The sequence below is a fragment of the Xiphophorus hellerii genome, chromosome 4, assembly GCF_003331165.1.
Source record: "Xiphophorus hellerii strain 12219 chromosome 4, Xiphophorus_hellerii-4.1, whole genome shotgun sequence".
NCBI classification, from domain to species: Eukaryota; Metazoa; Chordata; class Actinopteri; order Cyprinodontiformes; family Poeciliidae; genus Xiphophorus; species Xiphophorus hellerii.
Genome location: NC_045675.1, coordinates 5,464,035 through 5,479,804, shown reverse-complemented (window position 1 = coordinate 5,479,804; position 15,770 = coordinate 5,464,035). Strand labels below are relative to the sequence as shown.

The window sequence follows — 15,770 nt, the reverse complement described above, 5'->3', positions numbered from 1 at the left end:
ATGTGGCACCATTGGCTGTCTCTTGCTTCATATGCTGTTGTTTGTCTAAAAGACAGATCGACTTTACCGTGTAGAGTACATCCTATCACCTCTTAAAAACTTATTGAGAATACATCATATTAACATCAAGAGCAGAATATTCAGGTAAATGGGTGTTTTTCTTTGGTTCATATTTTAAAGCAAATTTAAGCCTTTAAAATTGGCTTCTTACCCATTCATTCACTCAAACCTCGCATAGCTCTAACACACACAAAAATTACCCACTATTGACAATATCACGAACACTGTGAGATTTCAGTGTTTTACACATGGACACTTGAGATCTATTTAAGCAACCAACCAACCTTCCAACTGGAAGACAACCGCTGTACTACCAAACTCAGGAATAACCTTGCATGGCAGATGGTTAGTTACTCTGGAGTCTTTCTGTCGCCTATCATTTTGCGGCCAGGAGCCCTTCAGGTCCACCTCCACTCCACTAAATCATCACCTTCTAATCTCCTGTAAACACTTCCTGACTGTGGGGCCTCCTTGGCACTGCCAATGTGAGGGTGTGCCAGCCCCTCATATCCATTACCAGTGTTAAGCCTCAGCTCCTCGTCCCCAAACTTCACTCCTTGCAGTAAAGCTGAGTTCATGTGATTATTACTTCGCCTTGCGCCGTGTGTCAATAATCCTCTGGCAACAAATCTTAAAAACAGAAAATCAATTCATTCCCTTCCACAGCTGTCTTCCCTTGCCTATCATTTGCAGTCAAGATTACATACATCAGAAAATTTTGCTTATCTAATCCAAACATATTAATACACATACCTTTTTCTGATCTCTGTTATGACTTAGTGTTTTTTATAAATATTTCATGTTTTACTGATGAATGAACTTTTGGAATAAACTTACAATGATTTGCATATTAATAAATACTAAAAAAGGAAGGAGGGGACTAAACAAACACAAACACTTTTGTAAATAATCTAAACTGGTAGAGAATTCGTTTTCTTCTTCTCAACTCTAAACACTACGCCTTCTCCTGCAGCAGCCGGAAACAAAGTAAAGCACCAAAGCAGACCTTAAAAGGAAACGTACAGTGAAAAAATATCATTGTTGCAATCAGAGAACGTTTCTCTTCATCTCTTTTCAGCTCCCTGTGGTCTATGCCTCCTATTCTCCCAGTCCTCTCATTTTCCCAGTGCACTGCAGCTCCTCCCTCCACCTCTCATCAGCCGCCCCTCCCTCTTCCTCTTTTCTCTGCTAGGTGCAGCATGTATGTGAGCGTGTGTGAGCCAGCAGAGCCGCCTGTGTGTTTACATGTCAGCCTATCAGTGCTGCCGGATTTAGCACATCTGGAGAGGACGAAGGCATTTCTCAAATGCCCCTTAGACGAGGGATTCTCATCTCTGCGTATGCTGTCCTTACCCGTCTTAATCTAGCCCGTCCTGAATCCTTGCAGCCCCGACTCCATGCTTTTGGAGGCATTTTGAATTTCCTTGGCAACATGGAGCTGCCTGAATTAGAATTCTCTGCATGACAGTCCTGGTAAGTACTCTGTCTCTATGGTGGGCTTTGAGCACTGAGTCACTGGATCAGATTTATTATGGTGCAGTGGTGGGGCCATGGGATCGGCAAGAGGCAAATTATTGTGAGGAAGAAAAAAAACTGAGTACCCTAAGCAAATGGAGGGGATGTAAAGAAGGAGACTTATGCTCAGATGAAAGCTCTTGGTCTTATTTGTGCTTTGTCATCTGGAAAGGTTTTATCTTGCTCCTCTGCCCTAAAATCTTAAAATTGTGAAGGGACCATATATAAATGATATGTGCATGTCATTAAAATATACATTACATTGGTTAGATACTTTTTGTTGTGTTTACACAAATGCATGTGCTCTGTAGTTATGTTATGTCTTTGCTTGCATCTGTACAAAATGGTCTTGGTCCCTCCTTTTTATGCCACACATAAAGGTGCAAATGAGAGAGCAAAAGTGTCCTTTTTATGCCTCCCACCCTCAGTGTTTTTTATTTTTTGGGTTTTTTTTTTGCCAGGGTGGTTTGCTGTTGCTTCCTAATCTGTTCATTAACATTCATGTTTTTTTTTTTGTTTTTTTTCAAAATGGTAATAAACTCATCAGGACTGACACACATTCTCATAAAGCGCTTGCTGCTGGCCATTTCCTGTGGCAAACAGGGATGCTGTTGCAGGTGTTTGATTTGCCACAGGTTAGACAGATGGATGGCAGTAGTTTTGATGGCGAGGGTGGGCATGGGGGGATGGGTTGTGGTAGTAGGGTGACTTTGTTTGATTATTTATGGAGGCCAAATGAACAATATCTCATAGCTACATTTTTTATTGCTTCTTTATAATCATGGCTGATACACTCCAGCAGGCAAACGGCAATAAAGGGACTGTTTCTCTCTCTTTTTTTTTAGCAGTGCAGCAACATCCACTGCAAGCAAAAGACCCCCAACAGTCTCTGAGGGAAAAGGGACTGTTGTTTGAATCCAGATTTTATGAACTATGCAGAAGCATTTAATTGGGACCCACTTGTCAGGTTATGATGGCTGACTGGATTCTCTTTCCTGAGTTATTATTCATGCACATCATTGTGTCAGAGCATCCACAGATTCAGATTAATCAAGCAAAAATTTTGGAACGCAACGTTGAAGGTTTCTTGGAACTCTTGAATCATTCTTGCTACTGTCAAAATCAAATCCGTTTCTGGTTTGTAGGTCTTTGTATTCTACTGTTTATATAAAATTGCAATTCTTATGTGAATATAAAATCTTTTGCTCTTTTCCATAAAATATTTGAATTAAAGACTTTAAAAATGTGTACCATATTACCATCTAATATAACTTGTCAGATAAAGATCAAGCAATTATTTTGACAGGATCTTCTTCTCCCGAGTTGCGAAATTTCATTTTACGGTCATTCACCTTAGACATTAGCTGCTGGGGGGCTGGAATTTGGGCAATATCCAGATTAATTTGGTCTGCTTAATTTTGTCAGGATCAACAAAAAAAAAAACACAACCTGGATAAATGTTTGAGCTGGTATTTTCTAAGACAGCAGAGCAAACAGAAACTGCAGCAGCTAGAAAGATCTCTGGAGTCCTGGGAACATCAGCTGTTAATTTGGGGCCACCTTTGCTTGTCAGCTTTGCTAGTCAAATACACTTGATTAATAGCAGCAGGGGCAAACAACAAAAAGGCAAACCCACAGAAAGTCAGTTGGAAAACTTCAGCAAAATAGTTTTTTGGTTTTTTTCCAAGGTCAATGCCTGATGTATGTTTTTTAACCAATGTAATAATTTGGAGCTCAGAAGCTAAAAATACAACACAAGAACAATACAATTTGCCCACTCCATTTTACTAGCATAAAGCACATAGTACAAATAAAGAAAGGTTATTTAAGTCATCCTTGTTTTATTGAATTTATTCATTATTCTTTTCTCTCTTGTTATTTTTACTCAAAACAGAGTGCTGCTTCAGTTTTACTTAAGGGAGTAATAAAACAGAACAAAAACATGCATTGAGGGTATTAGTATTACAAGCCTAACAATAAAAATACCCACTAAAACAAAATACTGATATAATTTGGAGTCAAGTGTGCTTCAAATTTGGGTAAGTCTCCCCTCTCATCTACACAAAACATAAATGTTCAACTGTTCAGTTGTGTAGACTTTGGCTGGGTATCAGTTCTGCATATTACAGTTTTGACCATTTCGATCTGCTGATCTTCAGATCTGTATGAACTACTATGCTAGCTAGTACTAGCTGATGTCCCTACTTGAACAGGCCATGAACATGTTGAGTTATACTCTAAAAGGTTTTCATATTTTATATAATTTGTACTTGCCACTGTTCAGAATGGCAATTATTAATAAACCAATTGAGCCTTAAAAAATATTAATCATTTGACAAACTGCTGTTTACATAACAAAATAGCACACATAATTGACATTTCTACATAAATGTGTTAGGGGGTTTCTCCAGTAAGCATAATGCTGTATTATTCTATTTTTTCCTGTGACCTTTTTAAAGCTCCAATCTTTTCTAGCTTTATTTGCATTGAATTGTTTTTCCACACCACTTGACTGGCAATATCTGCCTTGAAATGCTCAATCAGTTCTCTATATATATGTATTATATACCATAATAGATATCAGAATTGGTTAAAGGACCATCACAAATAATCGCAGCAGCATGTCATTAAAAAAAAGCACGGATATAATAGTGAACAAAAACAGCATAAGGTCACACTATTGTGGTGTCATCAATTAAATATGAGTCAAATGGGGAATTTGATCTCTCTCCCTTATACTTATTTAACTTTTACTTTAAATTCTAACTTGACTTAAAAGACTGGACAGCATTAAAATAGTTTGAAATTATTTGAACTGAATTTGGATCACTTGGGACCCACAATTTTGTTGACTTGTAAAGTGTCCAGAAATTATGTAACTTCAGTAATTTGGCATTTTATAAATATGAAAAAAAAATAATTGAATGTGCTTAATTACTTATAAAATGTCATGTGATTTTGTATGAAATTTGAATTAGATTGTTCTAAATTGGCTCTGATAAGGACTATGTGATTAAATTTGATTGAAATAATTTGAATTAATTTGAGCTGTATTTGGACTAATTTGGATTCTGCACAACTAACCAACAAATGGACTATTTTGATAATATTTATTGTAAACTCAAGCTAAACAAATGAAGAAACTTAATTTGACAATGCAATCAACTTGTACAATAAATATTGGATAGATACTTTAAGCAAAAGAAAACCAAAACTCAGTTTCAGTTTTGTCAGAAGCTTTGCTAATGTATATAGTTAAGTTGCATTGCATAGATTATTACTTGAGAGAAATATGAGCTCCATTACTTTCAATTTACTACTCTGACAGCTTACAGAAAATAAAATGCTGTTAATAGAGATATTGATGCATGATGCATGTAAGTAAGTTGTAAGTGACAGGCAGAAAATAATCGGTGCCTGGCAAGAATATACTTTAACCAAAATTTGGGACCAATTTATCCTCTTACCTTAAAAATTAGGATAATTATTGAAGGAGATTTCAGAACAAACTTGAATGCAAGCTTAAATTGAAACTGTAAGCATTTTTAGTCTATTGCTATTTGCAATAACCACTTGCCAAGTTTTTGTTGTTTAATTTTAGGCTTTATTATCTTGACATCTACAAATAAACAACCCATTTCCAAGATGGAATATATTAAAAGGCTGTATCAGATGTGTGTTCAAAGTGGTTGTAACTAATGTCTTTAGTCTTAGAAAATTTTAAAAAATCAATGCAGGTGCTAATATGTTGACACCCTTCAATTCTTGTAACAGAGTTTTAGTTGATTGCATTAATTTGTATGTACTCAAATTATTAACACAGCATTAGTTATTATGGATACAAAAAACACAACAGATTGGAAATATTATATTTTTAGTTTTTTTACACGGCTAACTGTATCTGACATGACTGGTAGGTATGCAGCCCAGAGGGATGTGCCTTCACATTTTATTGATGATCTGTCAGATAATCAGATAATCCATCCATCCTGGACAGACAGCCAGTTTATCACAAAGCTACAAAGAAACACACATGCAGTTACGCACTCATACCTAAGAGCAATTTAGACAGACCAAAGGACCTAACAGTCAAGTTTTTGAACTGTGAGAGAATAGAGCACCAAGAGGGAACAAACACAAGTGAGGGGAAAACATCCATGTTCTATGCAGAAAGAGCCCAGGACCTCCATTCTGCAAGGGAACAGTGCTACATGTGTACATGCACTGAATATACACTTAATATCAACATATACATAGCACTTTGGTGTTTGCTTAAAAAAGAAAATAAAAAACTAAGCAGATGGAACATATTCAAGGAGCATCTGAAGGTATGCTAGAGAGTCTGGTAGGGTATAGCGATACATTATTGAGAGTGAATTGTGAGGTGGAGTCTTTGTGGATCAGGCTTGAAACCAATAGATAGAATCAGATCCAATCCCACTGGTGTCCAGGGAGTTTGAAGGCATATTGAACAGATCAGACTGTAGGTTGTGGTTTTTATGGCAATTTTAAGCATTTTCTGTTCAGCTGTGTTGGAAGGGGAAGGATTGATAAGAAGTGTTTTCATGATGTGGGGGTAGGGGTTGCAAGATTGATTTGGAAAGATGCAGGCTTTCAGAGAAGAATATACTGTTGTAATAAGATGAGCAATCCTACTCACTTTACCAGTCAGTGTTCACAATGGAATGTCTGGTCTAAATATGCAATCAATTTAATACACTACTTATTTAATAAAGTTGTTACTTTATCCCAGATAAGCCAAATAGATAAACATAGGCTTTACTTTCATTCTGATATATGTAACTGCTATATAAAATTCCCACTATAAATTTGGAATCAGATCTAAGTTAACTAAATGTAATAGTATGAGAATCGACATCATATATTGCTGGAGTTTATGAGCAGCAACACATTGGGGAAAATAAAATATGAAATAGAAAACACTGAGAAGAATCAGTTTGGTCAGTGTGGCTGCATTTTTATGTTTAGTTCTAATTATAGGCCATTTTATTTACATCTATAATCAGGGCACTTCTGCACATAGCAGTTCATTTGTGATGGCCCAGAAATAAGAAATGGGTGAACCAGCCAGAAAAACATCTGGGATGTTGCTATTAAAACATTTTCTGTAACAAGATCTGTCTTGGATACATATGCAGCTCCATAATGGGCAACATCAAAGGAAATGATGGAGCATGATTGTGATAAATCCTCCCAGACTATGAGTGTTTATGCAATGTCTGCTGGATGGAGAGGTGACAGTCGAAGACAGATCTGTCACAGGATACTCAAATTTGCGTTCTACAAATGTATTCAGAAGGTCACAGTCCTGCTGCTCTGCAGTATCCTCATTTAATTTTAATAACAGCTTTACGCAAAATATGAGACAGAGACTATAGTAGTGGGGCAGAGGACTCAGGCTGGCTCATTCCTGAGTGATTAGGTAGTTTTAAAGTCAGCCCAACAGAATTTACAATTATGGAAACTGGAAGCTACAAGTAAAAATTTTGCATGGATTTCGTATTTTTATTCATCTTTTTTGAATATGATTTTTTTATATCAATTTTTTATTTATTTTGAACATGACATAAATATAAAATCACCCACATGAATATGGAATGCAACAGACACATTTTGTGTTCCTGCAATCCTTATTTCTGTGTTGAATCTTTGTACGTTGGGTTCCTGATTCTCTGACTGCTATTTTTATGACTGAGTTTTTTCTTTTGAGGCACAAATTCTAAACTTCTATGAAGTAAAGTAATATTGGCTCTATACCACAGAAAGAACAAAAATAATTAAACCCCTTTCTTTTTATTTTTTGTCTGGTCTATTATGTCTAGTGAGATAAATAATTACAACTGAATGTGGTTGCAGTGAGCATTACTGCCATTCATTATTGAACCAAAAAACAAATCTGGATGTTACAGATGCATGCAGTGTACAAGGGTACAAGAAGTATCTTGTATCTGCTGTTCCATCAGGGATCTGACTGTGTTCATTTTAAACCAGAAAATATGCAGAAGCATGCAAATACCAGGGTTTCAAGTTTAAAAATGAAGTGCAACTCTGACAAGTTTTATTTCTAAAAAAAGACAATGAAAGAACAGCCTTGCTGATATTTCTGCGAATTTGCATTGGGTGTGCATGCCTTGTCCAATCCAGACAGCTTTCACCGACTCTTCAACTAAATGTTGTAGGCAGCAATTCCCAGCTCAGGACCATTTTACAGATTTTCAACACACTGTACACTCTCTAGTCAGTACGAAACAGAGCAGATTATAGAAGTGTTTTTTAAAAAAAATAATTACCTGTATAGACCGTATACCCAGGTAAAGGGACAGTAAATTAAATATAATTTAGACAACATTTATATGTCACTATGCTTGGCCACATTGCATGAAGTGTTCAATATTTTAGAATAAGACTTTGGTAACAGCAAAGGATACTTCTTTATCCCATTTAATTTATTAGAGTCCTAAACTTTCAGTGGCTTTATTCAATCTAGCTGTATTTTTTGTGTTTACAGTGCTTTTTCAAAAATTGGCAATGGTCAAAATAGCCTAAAATCAATAGTACTCTTTCATAAATTTCACCTTCTGGTTGATCTCTCCCCTGTTCAAATTAAATATTATAATTGGAAATATAAAAACAAATGGATTTTGGTCTTAATCATTGTTGTGGTCCTCATGGTGTGACACATGCAAATATTTTATTTGAGATAGTTATGCATTTTGGCATCCTTGAGCAAAAAAATCCATTGACTAGATTGTTAAAACTATAAAACATGTTTTAGTTTACTCACTAGAAATCGAAACGCTAAGCTCAAAGCCATCAGCATATTAAAAATATTAATCTAAATATATTTATATAAATCAAACATACTAATCTAAATACTGCAGCTAATATTTTAGTAATTGAGAGCAGTTCACATTTTAGCATAATTTTAGGCCCCACTGTGAGGATTAGACAGAATTAGGAAGGTCTCATCCTACTTGACATCATATGGAGTAAACATTTGAGAGTGTTACATTCTTTACCGTTTTGTTATGGGAGTCTGCTCTTTGTGGTGCCCTTCAACAAAGCACTGATCTGCAGTAGTTGTGTTGTTGGCAGCTTTATAAAATGTGTCATGCCCACAAAAAAGCATTGGGAATCAAATTAACTAAAATTTTTCCTGCATTTTGTGTTCAAACCTTTACTATTAATTAGTCAGGTGTATGCTATTTTTTTTATTATTATTTTATAATTGCACTATCTTCCAATGCATAAAACCACAGTTTGAAATTTTAATAAGAATTTGGAGATTCAGTAAGTATTACAATATTCTTGCAAATAGAAGCAAAGTCATTGAGTCTTTATTATGTGAGCCTTTTTATACAAATTCTAGCAGATACTGAATCATTAGTATTCATACTGAGCTGTAGCTTGTCAGGTGACAGTAAAGATGAATGGTCTTTAAGATGAGATGGGGCAGAGAGTAATCATAGATGTTCTTCTGTGCCTAAACCTTACTAGCCACTATAGATGGTGTTACAGAGAAAAATAAATGTACATTTTCTACACACATTTCAAAGCAGCTTACACTCAGACTGAGAGTGAATGATAAATTAGGGCTGACAAAAATGGGTAGAGTAGCCAAAAAGTGACACAATAGTACCTCTATTCACTATATTTTTACTCAAGTAGAAGTAAAAAGATGTAATAAAAATATGCTCAAGTAAAAGTAAAAAGATATTTGGTCAAAAATGCTACTTCAATACCCAGTTCTTGAGTACCACCGTTTGTTCTGATTTAATTAACTTGAAAAAAATAAAACATTACATGCAAGTTCCGGTACTTTTACTGATAAAATAACAACAATAACATCAAATTTGAGAAGAAACACACATTTCCTAATTTTTGTTTTCCCCAACATAAAGCTTCTGAAACCAATACTTACAGTAAGTGATGTATGCATGTTAGAACAGTGCGTAGTACAACCAGTGGTAACACGCAGGAAACACCTTGTTTCCTGTATGTTCAGTTGACCTCCAAATGGCACAGCAACCTAGAAAAGAACAGAATGACAAAGCTTAGTGAAGTAATAGACAAACCAGAAGCTTCACCTTTACACAAATTGGGTGTTTCTGTGTCTGATGTCTTTTTGGTTACAACATGCTTTTATGTCAATCAGTGTAGGAACTTGAGGAGAGTGAAGTAGCCAAAACCTGTACTCAAGAGTAGCATTGCTTCAGTTTCTTTGACGTACTGATCAAAATATAGCATAATCTTGTATGCACTATTATCAGAATGCATAATTTTTCAAACTTAAAACATGCAGGGGTGCCCAATCGCAACAGTGTGCAGCAATACTGTACACACTAAAAATCTAAAGACGTGATTAAATTTATGATTATAGACATAGACTCTAGGCTTAGACTGTACCATAGGGCCCTAAAGACATTAATGGGAAAAGACAAAATCTGTTGAATAAATGACAAAGAATCCATTAGCATCATGATTAGTTTGCAGTTATTATTCATAAACTATTTCCTTCTTCCAGCGTAAAAGGTCCAATAAACCTGCCACTTAATTCCCAATGTAAATATTCTAATAGGTTTTTCAATATTATGCCACACAGCAAAGGTATTTAATAACTAAAACAGCTGAAAGGGACAAATGCACTGATGCATAAAGCGCATTTGTCTGTATAATGCTTGAGACATTCATTGACCCATGAAGTGCACATCTTACTCTTAGTTTCACCTTCATAAAACTGTGCAGCCTGTTGGGGCATCACGAGACAGACATGGGCAGAGACAGGTCTTTTGAGAGACAGAGTGAGAGGTCCCCTGACATAACACAATTGTCATGAAGGGCCAGTGTAGAAAAGGCCTGTCCATTCAAATGTTCACAAAAATAATGCAGTTAAAAATGAATGGGGTGAGTCAGAGAAGGGAAAAATAAGTGACAAGGTAGACTGAGGTAAATATTTTCTCTGACAAAGACTATTTCAAACATTCAAATACTTTTTAGGCCTATCCAACACAGAGAAACTGTTGCTAGGAGCAGCAATAAGTCTTCTTGCTTAAAAAACATGTAAATCAATTTAAATTTAAAAATAAAAATGTGAATAATTGGAGAGATCCAATGTGCTAAGTGGTTAGAAGTCATTGAAACAGGGTTTATGTCAATTTATATCTAATAAATGTAAAAACAAAAGACACAAAGGATTCTACACTATCATTTAAAGCAAAAATTACACCAAAATGGGAAAACTGCCTGTAAAAACACACCTTTGTTTTCCCCAAAGGTTTTAAAAGGGAAAGTAGTAGCCAGGTGCCGTCAAAGAAATGGTATTTGTTATAGGTCATCACCAAGGGTGATCAACTCTTTGAAAGTGGGTGTCTAATTCTCTTAAACTGGAAATCAAAGCAGTCTTTACATATTACCATCTGGGAAAACTGTTACCTACTCACACTAGGGGGAGAAATGAGAAAATTACCCAAAATGTTCCATCTCAGACTCCATAAACCTCATTGATCATGCTCCTGTCTCTTCTCTGGGCCTTTTCCCCTTCGCAAAGAAACTTTCCAAAGACATCTGATCTGTTGCTGCTTGTGGGCTCAATGTTGGCGCGCAAGACGTAACCTGGAGAATCCGGTTAAAGGATTTTCAAAACAAAAGATCCTCCAGACTCAAATAATACATAAAACGGAAATATTTAATTATTTCTTGCCCGGGGGTTGGGGACCACTGCCCTACGCCACCAAGGCACGCCTGAAAAATACACTATTCCTGTTGCACAGGGGGTCTTTTTGGCTGTCAATGTAGTTTGTAGTACAATAGTTCCAAGACCATGTTAGATACATAACATGGTCTTGTTATGTATCTAACATACATCTAAATTGTTTAATAGATGCAAACACCAGTAACCAAGTCTGTGATATTATTTTAATAATGCAACATCAGAATATTTACAATTTTGTATCTCAACAGATGAAACTGTACTATGTGATATTGGGCTGCTTGTCCACAAGCAGACACAATGTGTCAGTGGGATTGATGGTAATTGTTTTCAGCATACTCAGAAGTCTGCAGTATTGCAGGATAGTTGCACAGTATGGCCAAGCCCTTTCATTGATTGTCTGATTCTATTACTTGTGAGGAACTTCACCCTAACTAAATTAGATCCAGGGAAAGGGAGAGTCATTGAACATTTAAAGTCATGTTGATGTAAAAAATAAAAATAAAAAAAATTCTGATTTACTTATGAAAAGGTATTTAGGTGCAAGAAGTAAATTTGGGTTGTAATTAATATCTTATGTATTTTTAGAGTCTTAATCTACCTGAAACTTCCTAAATCATAAAATATAATCTTATGGAAAAGTGTCTTTTTTAACCATAGAAAATCTTCCCTAAATTTCAAAATAATGTTTGCATCAATAGAAAAATATGATGGCATAAAACCCATATAGACCTTGCAAAGCAATACTTTATAAAGAATTCCAATGCAACAGAGTCCAGTCTTCATCATGCATTTTCTCTAGTAATATACATATCTCCCTAGTCATAAAAATCTATTTAGTGAAATGATTTTTTTCTTCCTAAGGTTCAAAACATATCAATATTCTGTATTTTTCTGTCTCCACAGGTAAGCAGTAGGATGGTGTCCGGAGAGGCAGGAGGGCACAGCTACTTGGTGGCATGCTGGCAGCCCATCCTGATCCTGATGCTGGGCACCGTCCTTTCAGGCTCCACCACTGGCTGCCCTTCAAAATGTGACTGCAATGGCCAGGAGCGATCAGTCGTCTGCCATCGAAGAAGGCTGGCAGCTCTTCCTGAGGGCATCCCCACTGAAACTAGACTCCTAGACCTCAGCAAAAACCGTCTGAAGACTCTAGGGCCTGAGGAGTTCATTAATTACCCTCAGCTGGAGGAGCTGCAACTGAACGAAAACACTATTTCATCCATTGAGCCGGGGGCTTTCAGTAACCTAATGAACCTTCGAACGCTAGGCTTGCGCAACAACGAGCTAAAGCTCATTCAGCTTGGAGTGTTCACAGGCCTGACCAATCTCACACAGTTGGATATAAGTGAGAACAAAATTGTTATTTTGCTCGACTATATGTTCCAAGAGCTGTACAACTTGAGGGCTTTGGAAGTTGGGGACAATGACCTAGTCTTTATATCGCCTCGATCATTTCATGGTCTGAGCAATCTTGAAAGCCTCAACATTGAAGGGTATAAACTGGGCTCAGTTCCTACTGATGCCCTTAGTCATGTACATAACTTGCTATCTCTTCGATTACGCTATCTGAACGTCACTGATATAAGGGACTTCTCCTTTAAAAGGCTGTATCGGTTAAGAATACTGGAGATTTCTCATATGCCTGCCTTGAATACTATGGCTTCACAAAGCTTGTATGGACTCAACCTCACATCATTGTCTGTCACAAATTGCAATCTGTCTACCATCCCCTATGAAGCCATTAATCATCTCAGATATATTCGGTTTTTAAATCTATCTTTCAATCCTATTCATACTGTTGAAGGTAACCAACTTTTCAGTCTTCAAAAACTCCAGGCATTTCACTTGGCTGGTGGACAATTGGTGGCCATTGAGCCTTACTCATTCCGTGGACTCAACCACCTACGTATTCTGAACGTGTCAAGAAATAGCTTGAGCACCCTTGAGGAGTCCGTTTTTCACTCAGTGGGAAACCTGGAGACCCTGGCTTTGTATGAAAACCCTTTGGCTTGCGACTGCCGCCTGCTATGGGTCTTCCGCAGGAGGTGGAGGCTTAACTTCAACAAACAGCAGCCCATTTGTGCTTCACCTAAGATTGTGCAAGGAAAAGAGTTCAAAGATTTCCCAGACGTACTGCCTCCAGACTACTTCATCTGTCAGAAATCAAAGATTGTGGATTATAAGGTTATGGAAAGCCATGTTGATGAAGGAACTACTGTTCACTTCACGTGCATGGCAGAGGGTGATCCAGCTCCAGTGATAATGTGGCTATCCCCCAAGAAGGAGTATATTACTACAAAGACTATAGGGTCAAGGCTCTCAGTATCCAGCGAGGGTACACTGGAGGTACGCTACGCCCAAATTCAGGACAATGGCACCTACTTGTGCATTGCCAGTAATGCTGCTGGCAATGACACAAAAGCTGCTCACCTTTTTGTACACAGCTACTCCCCGAATTGGCCACATCAGCCAAATAAGTCATTTGCTTTTATTTCTAACCAGCCAAGTGATGAAGGTGCTAATGTGACCAGAACAACAGTCCCATTTCCATTTGATGTAAAGACACTTATTGTCGCAACCACGATGGGATTTATCTCATTCCTTGGAGTGGTCCTCTTTTGTCTTGTAATTTTATTCCTCTGGAGTAGAGGAAAAGACAGCACAAAGTCAACTATTGAAGTTGAATATGTGCCACGAAAAGAGGAGACAGAGGAGGCCAGTCCAACTGAGGCACCTGTACAATTCAACATGAAAATCATGTGAACTCTTAAAGAAGGTCATGTAAGCTTACAAACTGCAGCCAGGATGCATACTGTTCTTGTCAAAATATGTAATCAGTTTGTGAGCGATAGCACAGCAGCAAATGCATCTAGACAGTATACCTTTGACATTTTTTACTTCAGGGACTGAATCTTTAAAAATAAATGTTGAACAATTGTTCAGATTTCTGTACATGTACTGTACAGTATGCTAACATGCACTCAAATTACATGATTTCTGTGTGGAACCAAATAAGGGTTATATAAGAAAAAAGCACAGTAAAAGTATATGACAAGCAGGCTAATACAGATAAGCAGTTGATAATTATTTTAAGTAATCTTTCTTTTGTGAAAAACAAAAATGATGTTGGGATTTTTGTTTGTTGTCTATTTTTTACCTTTGATAGTTGTTAAAAGCACATGAACCTGTCACGAGCCAATACTATATTGCCTGAAATACTGAGATAAAAATAATTTTCCTTTTTCCCCCTCATCTAGTTCTTTTTCAGTCAAAGAAAAGTATGACAAAAGTACTTTCTTTTGAGTTTATTATATTTAACAAAACATACATTTACTTTTCAGAAACTGACCCAAAAATTTCTAAGATAAATGTTAAAAACAATAATGAATCAACAAAATAGTTATGGTTTTAGTGGCTAAATATAAAATTAAAAGTTAAATTTCATTTGTTAATTAAAGACAGTCTGTTAACACTGGTCTTTCTGATGTTTTTTTAAAATCCTTAAATCATTTATTGAAAATTTACAAGATGGGGTATTTGGCTAACGTGGTAAGGTTACATTTGAAAGTGTGCATGTTACCACACTGCATAGAAAAGCCAGTTTCTGCTCCTCTCTGCCAGCAAAGGAAGATTGTCATTAAATGTATTTAAATGTTGTGATATACATATTTTTTCTGTATTTTATTCCTCTGTGTACATTACGCTATTGCATAATAGTAATGCTTTTGATAGCTGTGGGTTTTGAGCAAACTGCAATCCAAAGAGCAGATTAAATATACAGTAAACATGTTTTTGATGTACTTAACTGAAAGAGAGTGTTAATGATTTTAGAGCATAACCTCACCCTTGAAAATATTCTGAGCAAAAATCTCTAAAATACTTTACAACCTATTAGACTGTTTAGTAAGGTTAATCACTGTCCTAGAATCCAGAAGGCACAACGTCACTAAATATTTACAAGGTAGTGACATTATTTAATTGTTGCCTTAAGAACCAATTTTCTGCTAAGCAATACTCAACATTTCTATGTAAAATGGAGCTCCAGTTCTCATAAGAATTTTATGTTGTCCAATTTATTTCACAGTCAAGGTCTGCTCTGAAGATAATGTGTTCATTAACCTCTAAATACATGTTTAAAAGGGATGGGTAAATTGAAATTCTATTAAAATAAAGAACATTTTGCACAACAGGCTATTTATTTTATGCTAAATGAGAAAGAAGAAGATGATGCTGCAAGTACATTTAACACAGGTAGCTGCCTTTATAAAAAGGTTTCAGTAAGAGAATATTTCACAATACCTTGATAGCATTTCCTGGTATTTCTATGTTGGTACATGTGACTGAGCTTGTAAATTTCAATTGATTCCAATTTTCTGAAGAAAAAAAAAAGAACATATAAATATATATATATACAGTATATATAGTAATGTAAGATGTATTATGGTAACATTTTAAATCTGTT

At 36.2% G+C, this 15,770-nt stretch overlaps 1 protein-coding gene across 1 annotated transcript; it reads left to right on the top strand.

The window, feature by feature from the left end:
• The first annotated feature begins 1,236 nt into the window (after positions 1-1,236).
• lingo1b (leucine rich repeat and Ig domain containing 1b) lies at positions 1,237-15,495 on the top strand. Its single transcript, XM_032560107.1, has 2 exons — positions 1,237-1,533; positions 12,212-15,495. Exons 1-2 carry the CDS (start codon positions 1,522-1,524, stop codon positions 14,069-14,071), a joined length of 1,872 nt encoding a protein of 623 aa, XP_032415998.1. The 5' UTR covers positions 1,237-1,521; the 3' UTR covers positions 14,072-15,495.
• The last annotated feature ends 275 nt before the right edge of the window (positions 15,496-15,770 follow it).